Source organism: Delphinus delphis, chromosome 10, assembly GCF_949987515.2.
Source record: "Delphinus delphis chromosome 10, mDelDel1.2, whole genome shotgun sequence".
In the NCBI taxonomy this organism is placed as follows: Eukaryota; Metazoa; Chordata; class Mammalia; order Artiodactyla; family Delphinidae; genus Delphinus; species Delphinus delphis.
This window is the reverse complement of record NC_082692.2, coordinates 91238898-91253918: the sequence shown is the minus strand read 5'-3', so window position 1 is coordinate 91253918 and position 15021 is coordinate 91238898. Positions and strand designations below refer to the sequence as shown.

General features: G+C 39.0%; 1 protein-coding gene across 9 annotated transcripts in view; it reads left to right on the top strand.

Annotated features, from left to right (window-relative positions):
- Positions 1–14546, top strand: part of CRBN (cereblon) — a 959169-nt gene extending 944623 nt beyond the window's left edge. For all 9 annotated transcript variants that reach the window (XM_060022931.1, XM_060022930.1, XM_060022929.1 and 6 more), the window contains 6 exons: positions 7105–7167; positions 8327–8411; positions 9103–9218; positions 9716–9780; positions 10617–10748; positions 12170–14546. In XM_060022931.1, the coding sequence (XP_059878914.1) occupies positions 7105–7167; positions 8327–8411; positions 9103–9218; positions 9716–9780; positions 10617–10748; positions 12170–12350 (642 nt within the window). In that variant the 3' untranslated portion in view covers positions 12351–14546. The remainder of the gene's footprint in view (positions 1–7104; positions 7168–8326; positions 8412–9102; positions 9219–9715; positions 9781–10616; positions 10749–12169) is intronic.
- Positions 14547–15021: the final 475 nt, after the last annotated feature.

Genomic DNA, 15021 nt, shown 5'->3' with positions numbered 1-15021 from the left:
TTCCTGTATATATACTTTTGGCTAGATCATTCTTTCTCTTAGAAAAAATACTGATGAAGCTTGTTTGTACTCATTTGTGAGATGTATCAGTTACGAGTATAAAATACCTAATATTTATGATTTCTACCTAAAGGAAAAAATTTGCTAGTTCCTAAATTTAGAATCAGTTGGCTTTTTGAGATTTATCTTTTAAAAATATGGAAAGACAATTTTAATAGTAACCTGAAAAATCCTGTGCTGATCATCCTTTACTCTTTGTCATGTAGAGTAGTGAAGTTTTTAATTTTGATGTGGATTAGCATAGGATCCTAATTTGATGTGATCAGCATATATGATTCATAAGAGGGTCTCATACACTAGTCACTGGACCTCCACTTCTAGTGGTCTTGCAGTAGAAGTCATGCAGTTTCCAGAGAGAGCTCTGTGCAGGATGGGTGGTTGATGGGCAGCACGCTCACGACTGGCTCTCTGTAGGCTCCTTGGTCTCGTTATTTTGTGTTTCAGCTGACCAGTCTGTGTCATGATATACTGTGGTTTAATTCGTGTTTCTAAGAAGATTCTGATGAGAAAGTTTAATTAGACTGCCTAAAGTTTCCCAAGCTTTGACACTAAAATTTTTGAAGGTTTCAGAATATTGATACTGCTGTAAGTTTACAGTAGCTTTTGTATAGCTGTGCAATACTTGTATTTTCAGACTTGATACAGGCACTTTAAATATACTTTTTCTCTTGTTTATTTTAGCAGTAGAACAGTGGAAGCTCTTGCTGTCATAGTCATTTTCAGTGTAACTGCTGAAATAAGTATGTGGAGGATAGCTCTGTTGGTACATGGCTCCGTGGAGCGGTTTTGGAACGTGTGGAGTCATTTAGGGCCTAACAGTGTGTCTGGCACTGGGTGGTGCTGAGATGTGGTTCTTTGGTGGGGTAACCACATCGGGGTGTGCCTCCACAGCCTCTCAGTACTTAGACAGCTGTGTATTTCAGTCACTGGATAAGTTTTCAGAAGGTAGTATTTTGATTTATATAATAGTTCTTCCATACCAAGATTTTTGTTAAAAACTCTTAACCGCTTATAAATCGTTAACTCTTTGCACAGCTCTAAGCATAGAGTGAGAGTGATTGGAGTTAATTCCTGACTTAAGTGCTCTGGACGACTAGTTCTGTGTTGTCTTTGCAGGTCCTTGCCATCTTAAACCTGAACTTGGGTTAGGCAAAAAAAACTTTTTACATGTAATTTTTGTGTGACTTACTGATTAAACTCTTCCTATTCTGTGGTTAAAGCACCTCCACGTGTTCACATTAAATTCAGAATTAGGCCTTTGCAGCTGGGTTGTCACTGGCTCAACAACAGCGAGGAAGGACACATGTGCAAAGGCCAAGGAAGCACATTTTTGTTTGGAACCAGATCTTTTGACCTTTCCCTGTTGTCTTATTTCTCCAGTAATTCTGGACTCTCAAACATTAGCCCTCAGTTATCTTCATATTCAGAGTTGCCAAGAACTAAACAGAAGGTGCTAAGGAATGAGAGAGACATAAAAGGCTTTCAGAGATAGAAATGCCTCATCCCGTGTATTTTTCAGATCGTTCAAGGGGTTCCCTTGCTTAAACTTTGGGTAGAGTTTCTTAGGTTCTGAAATTTGGATCTAGATCACTAGGCCAAGAAAAATTGCTAGTTGAGCTATTTTGGACTCCAGGTGCCTTACAATCTCTATTCTACTTTAGAGAGACCACTTACAGCCGTCCTGCCAGCATCAAAACGTGGAGTGGAGCAGAGGGAAGGGATGGCAGGTGGCACCGGTGGAAACTCCATTGGCCCTGGTCCCGTCTCAGTGGGTCGCCCTATTGCACCCGTAGCCGGACACTGACTTGCGTCACAGCGCTTGTCTTCAGGCAGATCTGGGGCTCGGGTCAGCCCTCTCTGCAGCGTTTATTTACATCTGACTTGTGCATCTTTGTGCCTGAGAAGTGGTTCACGGGGCCAGAACTGGGAGATGCTTAGTTGATTCTTAAGCCAACTCACAGTAATCGGGTTGCCACACACTTTTCCACCAGAAAAGATACTTAAAGGGTCTAGGAGTGGAGTGTAGTCTTCCTGACATGTATTCAGTTAACCTTGACACTGTGCACACACCTCTCTTAGCATTTGCCATTGAAAACTAAAAAATCCAAATGACAGAATTATTTACGCTTCTGTTATCTTCCATCCTGACAAGGGAACATTGGAGAAGATGTCCCTATTGATTAAGGAGTTAGGCCCGTATTATCAGGAAGCACTCTTCCAAACCCACTTCTATCTGGAAACCTTCCTCATTCAGTGATTCGATCTTTGAATCTCATGTTTACTTATTTCCTTTCTTATCACAGTGCCTTTCTCTCTTCACTGGGTTTACTGTAGTGGGATTCCCTGAGAGGAAAGTGTTGTTTCACCTACGTGGAGTACAATGTGAATGTTTCTAAGTACACTCCCTGCTTGCCCAGACTATCTATCTACTTGTTCATTTGTAAAGCCCTTCTATGTTAATCAGAAAAAGAGTTGAGTATGAAGTATAAAAAGAAATCAAACGTGGGTGGGCTTCCCTGGTGGTGCAGCGGTTAAGAATCAGCCTGCCAATGCAGGGGACATGGGTTTGAGCCCTGGTCCGGGAAGATCCCACATGCCACGGAGCAGCTAAGCCCGTGCACCACAACTACTGAGCCTGCACTCTAGAGCCCGTGAGCCACAACTACTGAGCCCACGTGCCACAACTACTGAAGCCCACGCGCCTAGAGCCCATGTTCCGCAACAAGAGAAGCCACCGCAATGAGAAGCCCGCACACCTCAATGTATAGTAGCCCCCCGCTTGCTGCAACTAGAGAAAGCCCGCGTGCAGCAACGAAGACCGAACACAGCCAGAACAAAAAGAAAGAAAGAAAGAAATTTGTTAAAAAAAGAAAAAAAGAAATCAAATGTGGGAACATATTAAGAAAGTGACTGAAGCGTATCCATCTGGTCTCTGCTAAATTTATAAGCCATGATTGCTCCTGCTTCTCGTACAGAACAGGGAGGAGCTGAGCACTAACTCAGAAGGGGGAGGCCCCAAACAGGAGTTCACAGGTTAGCATCTCAGTCTTCTTCCCAAGTTTCCTTATGAAAATACAGATAAATATTCTAACTTCTTTCCTTTTTCTTACGTAAAAGGATCCATACTGTCCTGCACCTTCTTCTGTCCTAAGAGTGTAGCAGATGCTTCTGTATTCGTTTTTGGCGCACTGCTTCCTTCTTTTGGAAGCTGCACAGTATTCTCTGTATGGATGCACTATAATTTATACAACCAGTCCCCTCTGGACGACAGACCTGCACTAAGTGCTGCGTACAAATGACCTTTCATACAGGTGAATATGTAGGGCAGAGTTTGAGAAGTGAGATTATTGGATGTCAGGGCAGCTGCTCTTGTAATGTTGACAGGCGTTTTCAAAGTACCTCACTGAGAAGGTTGTTCCTATCTGTGTCCTGATTGTCAGTGTTTCACCAAGGCTTTAGAGTATCCAGCTTAATTTTTGCTGATCTGATAAGTGAAATACAGTATCTTGTTGGAGGTTTAATTTGAGTTTCTCTGAATATGAGTGAGGTGTGTGGCATTTTGTGTTTAAGAGCGGTTCGTATTTCCTTTAGTTGGTATTGTCTTCAGAGTCTTTGCCCTTCATTGATTGCTAGGAGTTCTTTACTCATTAGGAAGCTTATCCTTTTGTCTGTGATTAATGAGTTCCAAACATTTCCTTTAGTTTGTCATTTTTTTTGTCTTTTAACTTTGTTTTTGGTGTGCTGTCATACATAGTTGAATTTATCTTTTTAATACTTCCATATTGTGAATCATAACTAGAAATACTTCCCTGTGCAAAGGAGTCTTCATTCCTTAAGAACAGTAAAACATGTCATCTTTTACTTCTGATTTCATTGTCTTTAATGACCAGAGTGTAAGCTTTGATCCAGTGTAGTTGATCCTGGTATGATTTCAGTGCTCCTTTTTCCAGGTGGCTCCCGGTTGTCCTGTGACCATTTTCTGAGAGGGTCATATTTTCCCTCCCTGAGATGCTCTTATTATAGACCAGATTCATGTTTTTTATTTTATTTTTCTTCTGCTCTGTGATCCATTTGTTTATGCCTCACCAGGATGCTGCTATAACTGTTGACAGTTTATAATCTTGTAAGTAAGCTATGACCAGCAACCCCTCACTGCTCTTCGCTTTTTAAGGTTTGTTTGGCTACTGTTGCGTCTTAATGTTTGCATGTGAACATTAGAATCTGCGGTTGCCTTGTTCCAGGATAATAGTAGTAGCAGGAGGAGCAATGATATTTGTTGTCTATTTTTATCGTAAAGAGAAGAAAAGTCTTGGAATCGTGGCTATGTGTATTCAGGGACTTCCTCCAACCAGAGTAGGGATTTCCCTGGCATACACCTTAAGCTTATAGTTGTCCATCTGCCATTATGAGCTTATAAGCCTCAGGATCAAGAAAAAGCTTGCCATTCCATTCCAGTTCTTATAAGCAAGTAGGATTCGATGAAGGAAGGAAGGAAACAGAAACTTGTTTCAAAAATTCAAAAGCTTGAATTATTTGGAAAACTCTTTTTATCATTTACATTGCTGATTGTGATAGGTCTTACTACAACAAACGACCACCTTTGGTCACTGTGTAAACCAGTGGTAATGTTTTACTATTCACACTTAGCCTTTCATGTTACTCTTCCAATTTCATTGCACTTCAAAGAACCATTTAAGTGGAGTTTGACATTTTTTGAACATTCTACATTGTTGGGAGGCAAAGCCGAAGCTATAGTTACGAGGCTTAAAAATGGAAAAAATGTGATGGATTACTACCTCCACGTAACAGACAGTCATTTGAAGGGCCTTTCTGCCTGCTTTCAGGAGTAAGTCCTATTCCTGGTGCGAATACTACTTCATTGGAGAATCAGTCATTGATCACTTTCAAGCACCTAACTTTTTGGCTAGTATTAAAATTTTCTTGAAGTATAGCCCTTTTAGGAAGTAAATCATGGTGTTGGTAGACTTGAAGAATGCCCATAAATTGCTGGGACTTATCGTCAGTATTACCCAGATATAAGTCGGGCCTTTCCTATTGTGCCAGGAATCTAAATGGAACTCTTAAATTTGAGGATATTGAAGTGGCTTAAATTTTGGCAGTTCAGTAAAAGCTAGCTGATCTCTTCTGGTTTACTTCTCTTCAGCTTGCACACTTGACTTTCTAAAGGGTGTAGTATTAAGGTTGTAGTACGTATATTTAATTGATTTGTAAATACAGCTGTAGAATCTGTCAGGGTAATCCTGATACAGAATTTGAGAGGCCGCCTCACGTTGAAAAGTCGGGAACAGAGACCTGAGGCTGCAGCTTGTTCACATTCACAAAGCCTGGTAGGAGCAGGTCGGATGGTCATGACGCTGACCCTGATGGTGCCTTGCCCTTCATATCCTATTCGCTGTATATTCTAGTGAGAAGTAATGTTTATATATAAATAATTAATTTCTTTCTATCTTTCTGTGGGTGTCAAATTACTTGCTGTTGTATCACAGAAGTGATCATTTTGATGTGTAAAGTATATATTAGTGACTGAATTCAGAGTGTGTCATCCAACCTGAAACTTCATTGGATCTTTGTCATTTCATAATGCTAAGTACCCCTCTAGAAAGTAAGCTTCTGCCCACTAAAACGTAAGCTCCACAGGGCAATGATTTTATTCTTTTGCTGTGCTTTTAATCACTGGTATACACCAAATGCATAAAAATAATGTCAGGTACATCCTAGGTGCTCAGAATATTTGTTGAATAAGTAACGGTTGGAGTCAGACCCCCTGAATGCACATCCTAGCCAGTCCCCATTTACCAGCTGTGACCTTGAGCAAGCATCCTTCTGTGCCTGTTTCATTACCTTTAAATTGGGGTGGTAATACTGCCAATCTTATCAAAATCTTTTAAGACATGTAAAGTGGTTGCCATTACTATTACTGAATATTCAGTTACCTGACGGGCTGTTAGCATTTTTTATTCTGTAACTGGACTCTGACAAAAATTCTTACTAGCGTTAGGTTTTGGCCTGACTCCTCAGGCTTATTAAATCACTACCTGAGCCTGTGCTCAGAGGCCATCCCAGAGCATCTTTGGGTAGCTTCAAAGATAAGAATTATATTGAGTCCCAAATTCTTCTTTAACAAGAATCCACTGGTTTGAGCTGTAGCCCATGAGCCTTTGAGGGCAAGTCTGTCGTTATCCACGTAGCAGTTTCTGATTTATTCATAAACAAGTATCACATCCTCTTGAGAGGCAGCTCCAAACCACACATCCCTAAGATCCCAAGTCCTCTCTGCATTTGCCGTGTACCCACGTTCCCCATCTCGCACCCACTCACTTGGTCTTGCAGGTGCAAGCGTAGGATTTCCCTTTTATCTTGTTAAAGGTTATCTTGCCTTTCTTGTTCCACTCTGATAGTTCTTTCTGATCTCCCGTACCCCTTTCCCACCCAGTTTCACGTGTCATGCCCTCTGTCAATTGACAGCTTGTGTACAAAATTATAAATATGTGTACATATGTAGGTTTTGTTTTATTAAGAAAATGTGATCATTCTTTATATTGTATACATTCTCTGGTGGGGTGCAGAATCTTCTCTGGTGTCAAAGTATTCTATTGTATTTAACTATTGTTGAGAGATGGTTAGGTTGCTTACAACCGCAGCGCATCCTTTCAATCCTGTTTTCGTATCCTGTAGAACACTTCCCTTTCCAGATTTTCTTGGTTGTTTTTACACATCTGTTCTTTCAGATGAACTTTATACTTCTAAGTTCCAATCTTATCTATTGCATTGAATATATACTCTGAGGACTGACATCTTAATTATTGGGTCTTCGCAACATTGAACTGCTGCAGGAATTCAAGTAAAAACATCATTGTCAAATATAATAGATAATCGCCTATTATGGGATTATCTGCAAGCTTTTCCATCTTCTTGAAATTAGAAAGTCTTCCTCGGCCAAGGTCATTTTTTAAATGTGTTTCTTTCTACTATAAGATCTTGATTCTGTGGTGTTTTTTAAGGGACTTTTTTTTCTGTTTTCAGAGAAAGTTCCATTGTGCAAATTTGACTTCATGGCCTCGCTGGCTGTATTCCTTATATGATGCTGTAAGTAACTTACCTTGAACTTTGTGCTACTGGGGGAAGCCATGGCATAATTAAGGGTCATTAGAACAAAATAGGCTTTCGTACCCAGTGGGGTTTAATTTTTGGAACTAATGCCATTCATTACATTTAAGTGGAACAGGCAGGAATCATACTGCTGGATAGACTTGGCTTTTAATTTGATGGATTTTTAGTCTTCCCTCAGTTTATAGTGGCTTGCAGCTTCAGGACAAGATATTGAGGCATTTTAGGGTTTATTAAGCATTTGAAATTTTGCTGAGTCAAGGGCTAGTTACATTTAGGAAAAATAAAGAATCCTTCAACAGTGTTGTGGTTTTGTCCTAAACAAGTGTATTAACTTCAATTTCCTGATCCCTGGTGTACTAACTGATGCATCCACCAATGTTTTTGCACCTTAGATTTTTTTATTAGGCATCTTGAAAAATTCATTAAGAGACTACTGGAATAGTTCAGAGAATCTGGATTTTAGACGCAAAGACTGTGTTCAAAGCCTGATTTCTGTTACTGTTCCTGTGGTGTGGGGCAAAACTTGATTATCTATAAAATGGGGATAATGGTAGTTATTGTCTTTGGGATGTCGCAGACGGTCAACAGATGTTGTTAGCCTTTCGCTTAGGGAATCAGCCCGCCCACAGATATGGAGCCCTGGGCAAACTAAACCCATAGGTTGTGAGCACTTACCACATGGGCAACAGTAAAGGAAACTACAGTTCCGTTTGCCCTTAAGCAGCTTTTGAGCCATTACAGACACACACTAGACAAGAGTGGTTTTTGCGTCCACTGGTGAAAAGACAGTGAGCATCTTATGTAGTAAGTGCCAAGGAAGGTGTTGTAGGTAGCAAGTGCGGGTGCAGCTTACAGGGACCGACAGAAAAGGCTTCCTAGAAAAGGGAAGAGGAGGCCTCTGAGATAGCTAGCGGGTGGGAGGAGAGGCCTGGAAAGCCAGCCTAGTGCTGTGCAAAGCTGGGTCTTCCATCATTTCTGCCTAAGAAAACAGACACATTTAAACATGAAATTTTACTAGGTAGTGATGACTTAAATTGCTGCTAATATATTAGGTTTATTGAGTTGACAAGCTGCCAGTAAAGTGTAAATAGTCTGTGAACCTTATTATGGCTACTTTTGTTTCAAACAAAACAAGGAAACCTTAATGGAGAGAATCAAGAGACAGCTACACGAATGGGATGAAAATCTGAAAGAGGATTCTCTTCCTTCAAATCCAATAGGTATGAAAAATCAGTTTCCTTCCTGTGACCTGTGATGCCTTACTGAAAGAAATTGTTTTTTGTTTTCTGTTTAATGAAAATGAAACCCCCAACATTTTTTTACATTAGTATTCTGAAAAGCATACCCATTTCTTTTGCTTTGAGCAATTACAAAAAAATGAATATTTTTTAGTTAGTGGTAGCAAAGGTCTTAAATTCTCTGAGCACTCCTATTTTAGGCAAGGTTTTCATAAAAAGTTCAAGTTGCAGTAAAATGGTGTGCATCCAAAAACACTGAGTGTAAATACTCTCCTTTCCCTGGTCTTTAAGGTGCCACTGAAAGTGCCTGCAGTACCAGGACTTATTATTACCTTACTTACAGATCTGTTAATTAGGTACAGTTTAGCTATTCTTTGAGTCTCGTAGCAAATAAGTGACTTATTCTAACATGGGTTTGATTTCATGTTTAATTTAAAAGACGACATTTACAAAAACAAGCATGGGAAAAGAAGTTACATTGTAGAACCTCCTAAGAGTATATATACTTGAGAGCTGGTATACTGTAGTACTGTTTATAATTGTGTGAAATGTGTTCTTTGGGAACCCCGTAGAGAAGGGTTTATTTCAAAAGGATGTTACCGCGTTCATAAGCTGTCCTGATACTTAACTCCTTCCTAAGTTTAAAGCTTGAAAAACCCACCATGTCTTTAAGATTTTTCTTACAGAGTAGCTGCTTGTCTTCCTATTGATGATGTATTAAGAATTCAGCTCCTTAAAATTGGTAGTGCGATCCAACGACTTCGCTGTGAACTGGACATTATGAATAAAGTGAGTAAAATGAATACGTTTGGATGCCCATGTTCAGTCAGTCTAGAGAGCGAGGGTGCAGTTAGGACCAACAGAACTATCTGTAGGCTCCATTCATGTAGTCATGGAATTAGAGAACTAGTTGTCCATCATGGTTTGCATTAAAAATATTTTAAAGGATTATTTTATATATTTCATTTGGGATCATAAGACAAACTTGACTTGTTTTGCATTCCTCAGATATAACCTTTATGTGATCTTCATTTAGACTCTGAACACTTGATTTCTACGTGAACCATGTATGGTTTTTTATATATACATATATATATCAGTCACTGTTTCTCTATCCTAGAAGGTCATAAGTTTTGTGAGTGAATATGTGTTAGATCTCAGATTGTGTTTTTCTTGTTCCATCTTTAAAACTATGTTGTTGAACGGTTGGAAGGAAAATATGATAATCAGAGGGATCAACACCTTGGGAGCATTTTCCCCACTAATTTTCTCTTAAATTTTTTTAGTGTACATCTCTTTGCTGTAAACAATGTCAAGAAACAGAAATAACCACCAAAAATGAAATATTCAGGTGAGATCTTTATTACATTTTTAGCATAGATCTGAATACGTTTTGCCAACTGCTATAACAGAATTACAGGCAAGACCGTATTTCCATTCTCCATATAAATGACAAATACCCAGCAAATGAAATAGGGCAGGAATTAACTCTGCCGTTGGGTAAGACAGTCTTCCTGATTGGGTACCTGATTGGGTACCCAGAACAGTGGGGGCATGTAAGACATCTTTCATAGGTAATGAGCATGGTGAAGTAAAACAGCTGAGCAGTCCTCTCGTCCCCACCCCCCCACCGCCTTCCTTGTTGAAAATCTGTCAATTAGAGGATATCTTCTTAGTGCTTAAGGATCTACCTCCCATGATATTTCACTCAAATATCAGTTTCGCCATATAGCGTCAAAGATAAAGGACGACATGCTTCTGAACATGTACTGATGCTGTGTGACAGTGTTTGTTTGAAAATTATTTTCTGACAACAAAGTCATTATGAATCAAGAAGGGAAGAACTGCTGTTTGCATAGTACTCAGATGCCCAAGAATGACCAAGTGGAAACTTTGCATTGGACTTCCCCTCTCAGGCTCCTTTAGGGGAAGTTGAGTCCACATATTTGACAGTGTATATCTTGAGGAAGATTTAAAAAACTAGCAGTATTTTCCTTTTTATCATCATGGAAAACATTTAGACCAAATAAAACTGGGCTGACTGCCAACCTCTTATTAGTAGTTTTAACTAAAAGGTTCAAAACTATAGCTCTTAGAACCTTGTTTCTTGGTGAACTTTTATTTACCCCCACCCCACCCCACCCCATTTTGACTTGCCTTATCCTCTGTACTGATTCTTTGTTTTAGTTTATCCTTATGTGGGCCGATGGCAGCTTACGTGAATCCTCACGGATACGTGCATGAGACGCTTACCGTGTATAAGGCCTGCAACTTGAATCTGATCGGCCGGCCTTCTACAGAGCACAGCTGGTTTCCTGGGTAATGTGGTGGTGGTCACTTTTTTTTGGTTTTGCCTTAATTGGGAAGAAAAACCCAGAGTCCTAAGCAGAGCTGCTAGAATTATAATCAGAAGTAGACAATGAAGTGAATAATTCTACTTAAATGTTCATTTCATGAACAGCTAGAAAACGCTCTTCTTGCACAGTCTCACTGAATGTAAGGTTAGGGACAAAGAAGGTGGCAACTGTACTCCTCAGATTAACTATACACTTACTTAATCAATCCACACTCATTTTCCTGTCAGCTCCATCTGAAAATCAACTGTTGTATGACCCAGTAAAACTACATTTGACCCTTAAACAACGTGGGTTTGAACTGTTTGCATCCACTTAGACGCAGGTATGTTTCACTAGTAAAATACTACAGTAAATACTACAGTACTGCCTGGTCTGCAGTTGGTTGAATCGTTGGATGCTAGAGGAACCGCAGATACGAGGGCCAACTCTAAATTACAGGCGGATTTAACCCCTGTGTTGATCGAGGGTCCACTGTGTATCTGTATCGTATTCTGTAAAGTGTTAAATGTTACCCAAGCAGTGATAATAGACACGAAACATGCAGAAACCATGCTTGCTTTTCTTCTAGTGTGCATGTTTTGTTTTGTTTTTCTTTTACTTTAGCCCAGTGCCCTTCAGAGTATGACTGTGGGACCAACAGCACCACCTGTTAGATTCCTTGAGCCATATTATTTTCAAGACCCCCTATTATTTGTCCAAATACTGGCTCAACCTTTTTATTTTGAAAGAGTAGGGATTAGTGCTTATACTTACTGTAATGCCATGGCTTGTATTTTTGGATGAATTACCTGACAAATCCTTTTCATTTTAGAAATCAATCTCATTTTAGAAGAGTAGTCCTGAAATCTTTCTTACGTGAGAAAAACACTTACCTCCCCCAGTTTTAACTCACACAAAAGTGCATATTTCTACAGGTGGTTGCTGTTTTCTAACTAACTTGAGTGCAATACAAAACAAAGAAAATGCAGATGCAATTTAGTGTGGTCCCGGCAACCAGCAAATTGTATAAAAAATCTGTATTAATAAGATTTTTTTTTTCTTTCTTGGAATTGGAGAAAAATATTTTAAGCACAGCTTAAGAGCACAATCAAGTTATATATGTGTATATATATATTTATATATATTTATATATATATATATATATATATATATATATATATATATATATATATATATAAAGACTGATGCATTACCATGATGAACCATACAAACTAGAAAATCTTTTTGTGAGGTTTGTCTCAGGAAACTGTATATAAATCCAAACTCAGAGTATTCCTTCTTCCCATTCTTAGAATTTGGCTCTAAGATCTGTCTTCCCAACAGGTTATACGGTGATAGGCTGGGATACACAGCCTCAGCTGATACCTTTCCTTAATTTTATAGGTTCGCCTGGACCATTGCCCAGTGCCGGATCTGTGCAAGTCATATTGGATGGAAATTTACAGCCACCAAAAAAGACATGTCACCTCAAAAATTCTGGGGTTTGACTCGATCTGCTCTGCTGCCCACGATCCCAGACACTGAAGATGACATAAGCCCAGACAAAATAATACTCTGCTTATAAACGAATACGGTAGGGATAAGGTTCCTTAGCAAAATCGGTATTCTAACAACATCAGGTCTGCTTTGGAAATTACTCCTTTTGCTGCATACCGAAGTAAAAAGCGACATTACATGGAAGGTTGCAGTTTCCTAGTCAAACAACAGTATTTGAAGATTTAGACTAAAATATACTATTGAAGAGGATGAAAAGCAGTCTAGAATATGTGGTTTCGGGAGTTATCTATTTTAGGAGCTTGGTGCTCTTATTCTGTGGGATCTGACAGGACATGAAGACATCTGTAAAACAAACTGGTGAGAGTATTTCCTGCAAAACATACCTGAAATTCCTATAAATTCTTATAATGTGAGGGTTCCTCACTTGATCCTGATCCATGGAACAGAATGGCACGTTTGTATCAGTGCTCCAAACAGCAGAAGTTTCCAAAAGCTAGGGTGCCAAGCACTAGTACTGTTCCTTTTTGAAAGAGGCAAGGCAGTGTGTATTATTTTAAAAGGGCTTTGTTCTTTCTGATATTCATCAATACTTCCAAAATTTACAAATCAGTATCTCAGAGAAACTAAAGAGTTACCTAATACACAGTTTGAGCCCCAACATGTTTGTTAGTGAAAATCGTATTTTGTGTATTTGCTCAGTGTTTGGTTATTCTGTTCCAGTTTCATTTGAACCTAAGACTACTGTGGAACACAGATGCTAAAACACGTCCCCTTCCTCCAAGTGAGATGTGCTAATGTATTTTATAGGCTACTTTGTTCAATGTAAACTAAAGAAACTCTGTAAGTAAACTGTAAGAGCAAAACTAAATTAAACACGTTCTTTTGTTTAAATAATGTAAAATATCTACTCATAAGCAGATAATCTAAGTGTAAGAAATAATTCTTAAGGTAAAGTTCTAGACAGACTGATTTGCCACCTACCTCTTTGCTTATACATTCAAGGGGTTTATTGGATACTTTTACATTTGCGTAATTTTGATGTTCCTTCACTGCTTTATATATTCATTGGGAGAAGTTCAGCTAATCGGGTACAATGGATGTGGCCAAAACGGACTGTTAAATTTCTCGTTTGAATTTGTCAATATTTTCTTCTTCCAAACATGCAATGGTTTTGACTGCCTAGCCTGGAATCAGCAGCCGAGTATCATGTTGCACATTTATGTAAAGAGAGTAAATGAAAAGCAACTCAAGAACGCTGTCGGTTTTTTAGCATGTGCCCCTTCTGTATTCGATATGCCTAACCTTTACTTTGTTAACCTTGGGTTTACAATGACTCTACTATTTGTTCATACAGTCAGTCTTACACTGAACTAAAACGTCCTCTAAAGGGGATTCCAGGGAGTTCTTTTCAGTAGCACGGCACATCTCTTTATATCTAAACCAGGTGTAGTGAGGGAACATTTGGCCCCCTGAAGAGTGTAATCTCAGAATGTTCTATATTATTTACTGACACTTGCAAATAAAATTTCCTGGTATATAAAAACACGCATATACTATTTTAAAAAGTCTCTTTATACATGATGAAACCAGACCTCAAATCTGCATACTTCCTATATAGCACAGTACGAATTCTACAGTGTTGGTTTCAAATATGTATCTTAACTACTTCAGTGGGTTATAAGACGTTTAATTACTGACCTGTGTGCAGTCGTTTCTGAGGCTCCCTTTCTTGCAACAAAGCCCCTGTTTGTACACTGTCACACTTCCTCTTAGCAGGGCTTTAACAGAAATATGCTTTTCAAAATTGTTTTATCAAGGTCCAAAATTGCTATTTACCAGTAGCGCACAAAGATGCTCTGACTGGCTACACAGAAAGGAAAATCATAAAATGTCAGAATGAACAATACTTTGTGCCATACACCTCTTCACCCACTGCAAGCATCTAGCCTCAAATCTTTAAAGAGCAAAAGGCCATAACCTTTATTTTACTTTAAAGCGACAGGAGTACTGTCACTATGTATATGGCACCTGTCATACACACACACACACACATACACACATATATAGATACCCACATTATCTTCCAACTCCAAAAGACTAACCCTCAAGCTAATCTTTCCCGGCTTAGCAGGAAGTTACGGAAATTGTTCATCATGGCAGAGAAACGTATCAACTACATACTAAAGTACAGCTCCCTAGAACAAGTCCTGAGTGTAGGAATGACGGCCACCTGGGACACATCTGATCTTCACATTTTATATACGCAAATTTGTCAGCTATTTTCAAGCACAAGTTTATTCTGGAATTCAGATAAAAACCGACACTTATCATACACAATTGTTGTAGAAAATTGAACCAGGTATTTCCATTGCAAATACTAAGAAACACCTTTTTCAAGACAGTTAGTTACCACGTGTTAGGATTAATCTTAGTACTGCCCTATGCAAAAACAAACCAAAAAACCCGCTTTTTAAAAAAAACCTAGCGAAGCCAACTTTTTTTTCCTCAGTAGGAACTATTCCAAAAGAATTACAAGGTTCAGTGATATAAATCAGATTAAGAGGAGGTAGACTTTCCTTTAATGCCTGAAATACAATTATATTTCACAAAATAAGACCTTTACTCTTCTGAAGAGATCCTCTAAGCTGGCTTTTATTCCAGTCTCTTCAATCTCACTAAGGGGGGATGGGAAAAAACTAGTCTTACCAGAATGTTTCTGCTTTTTTAGTAGCCAGCTC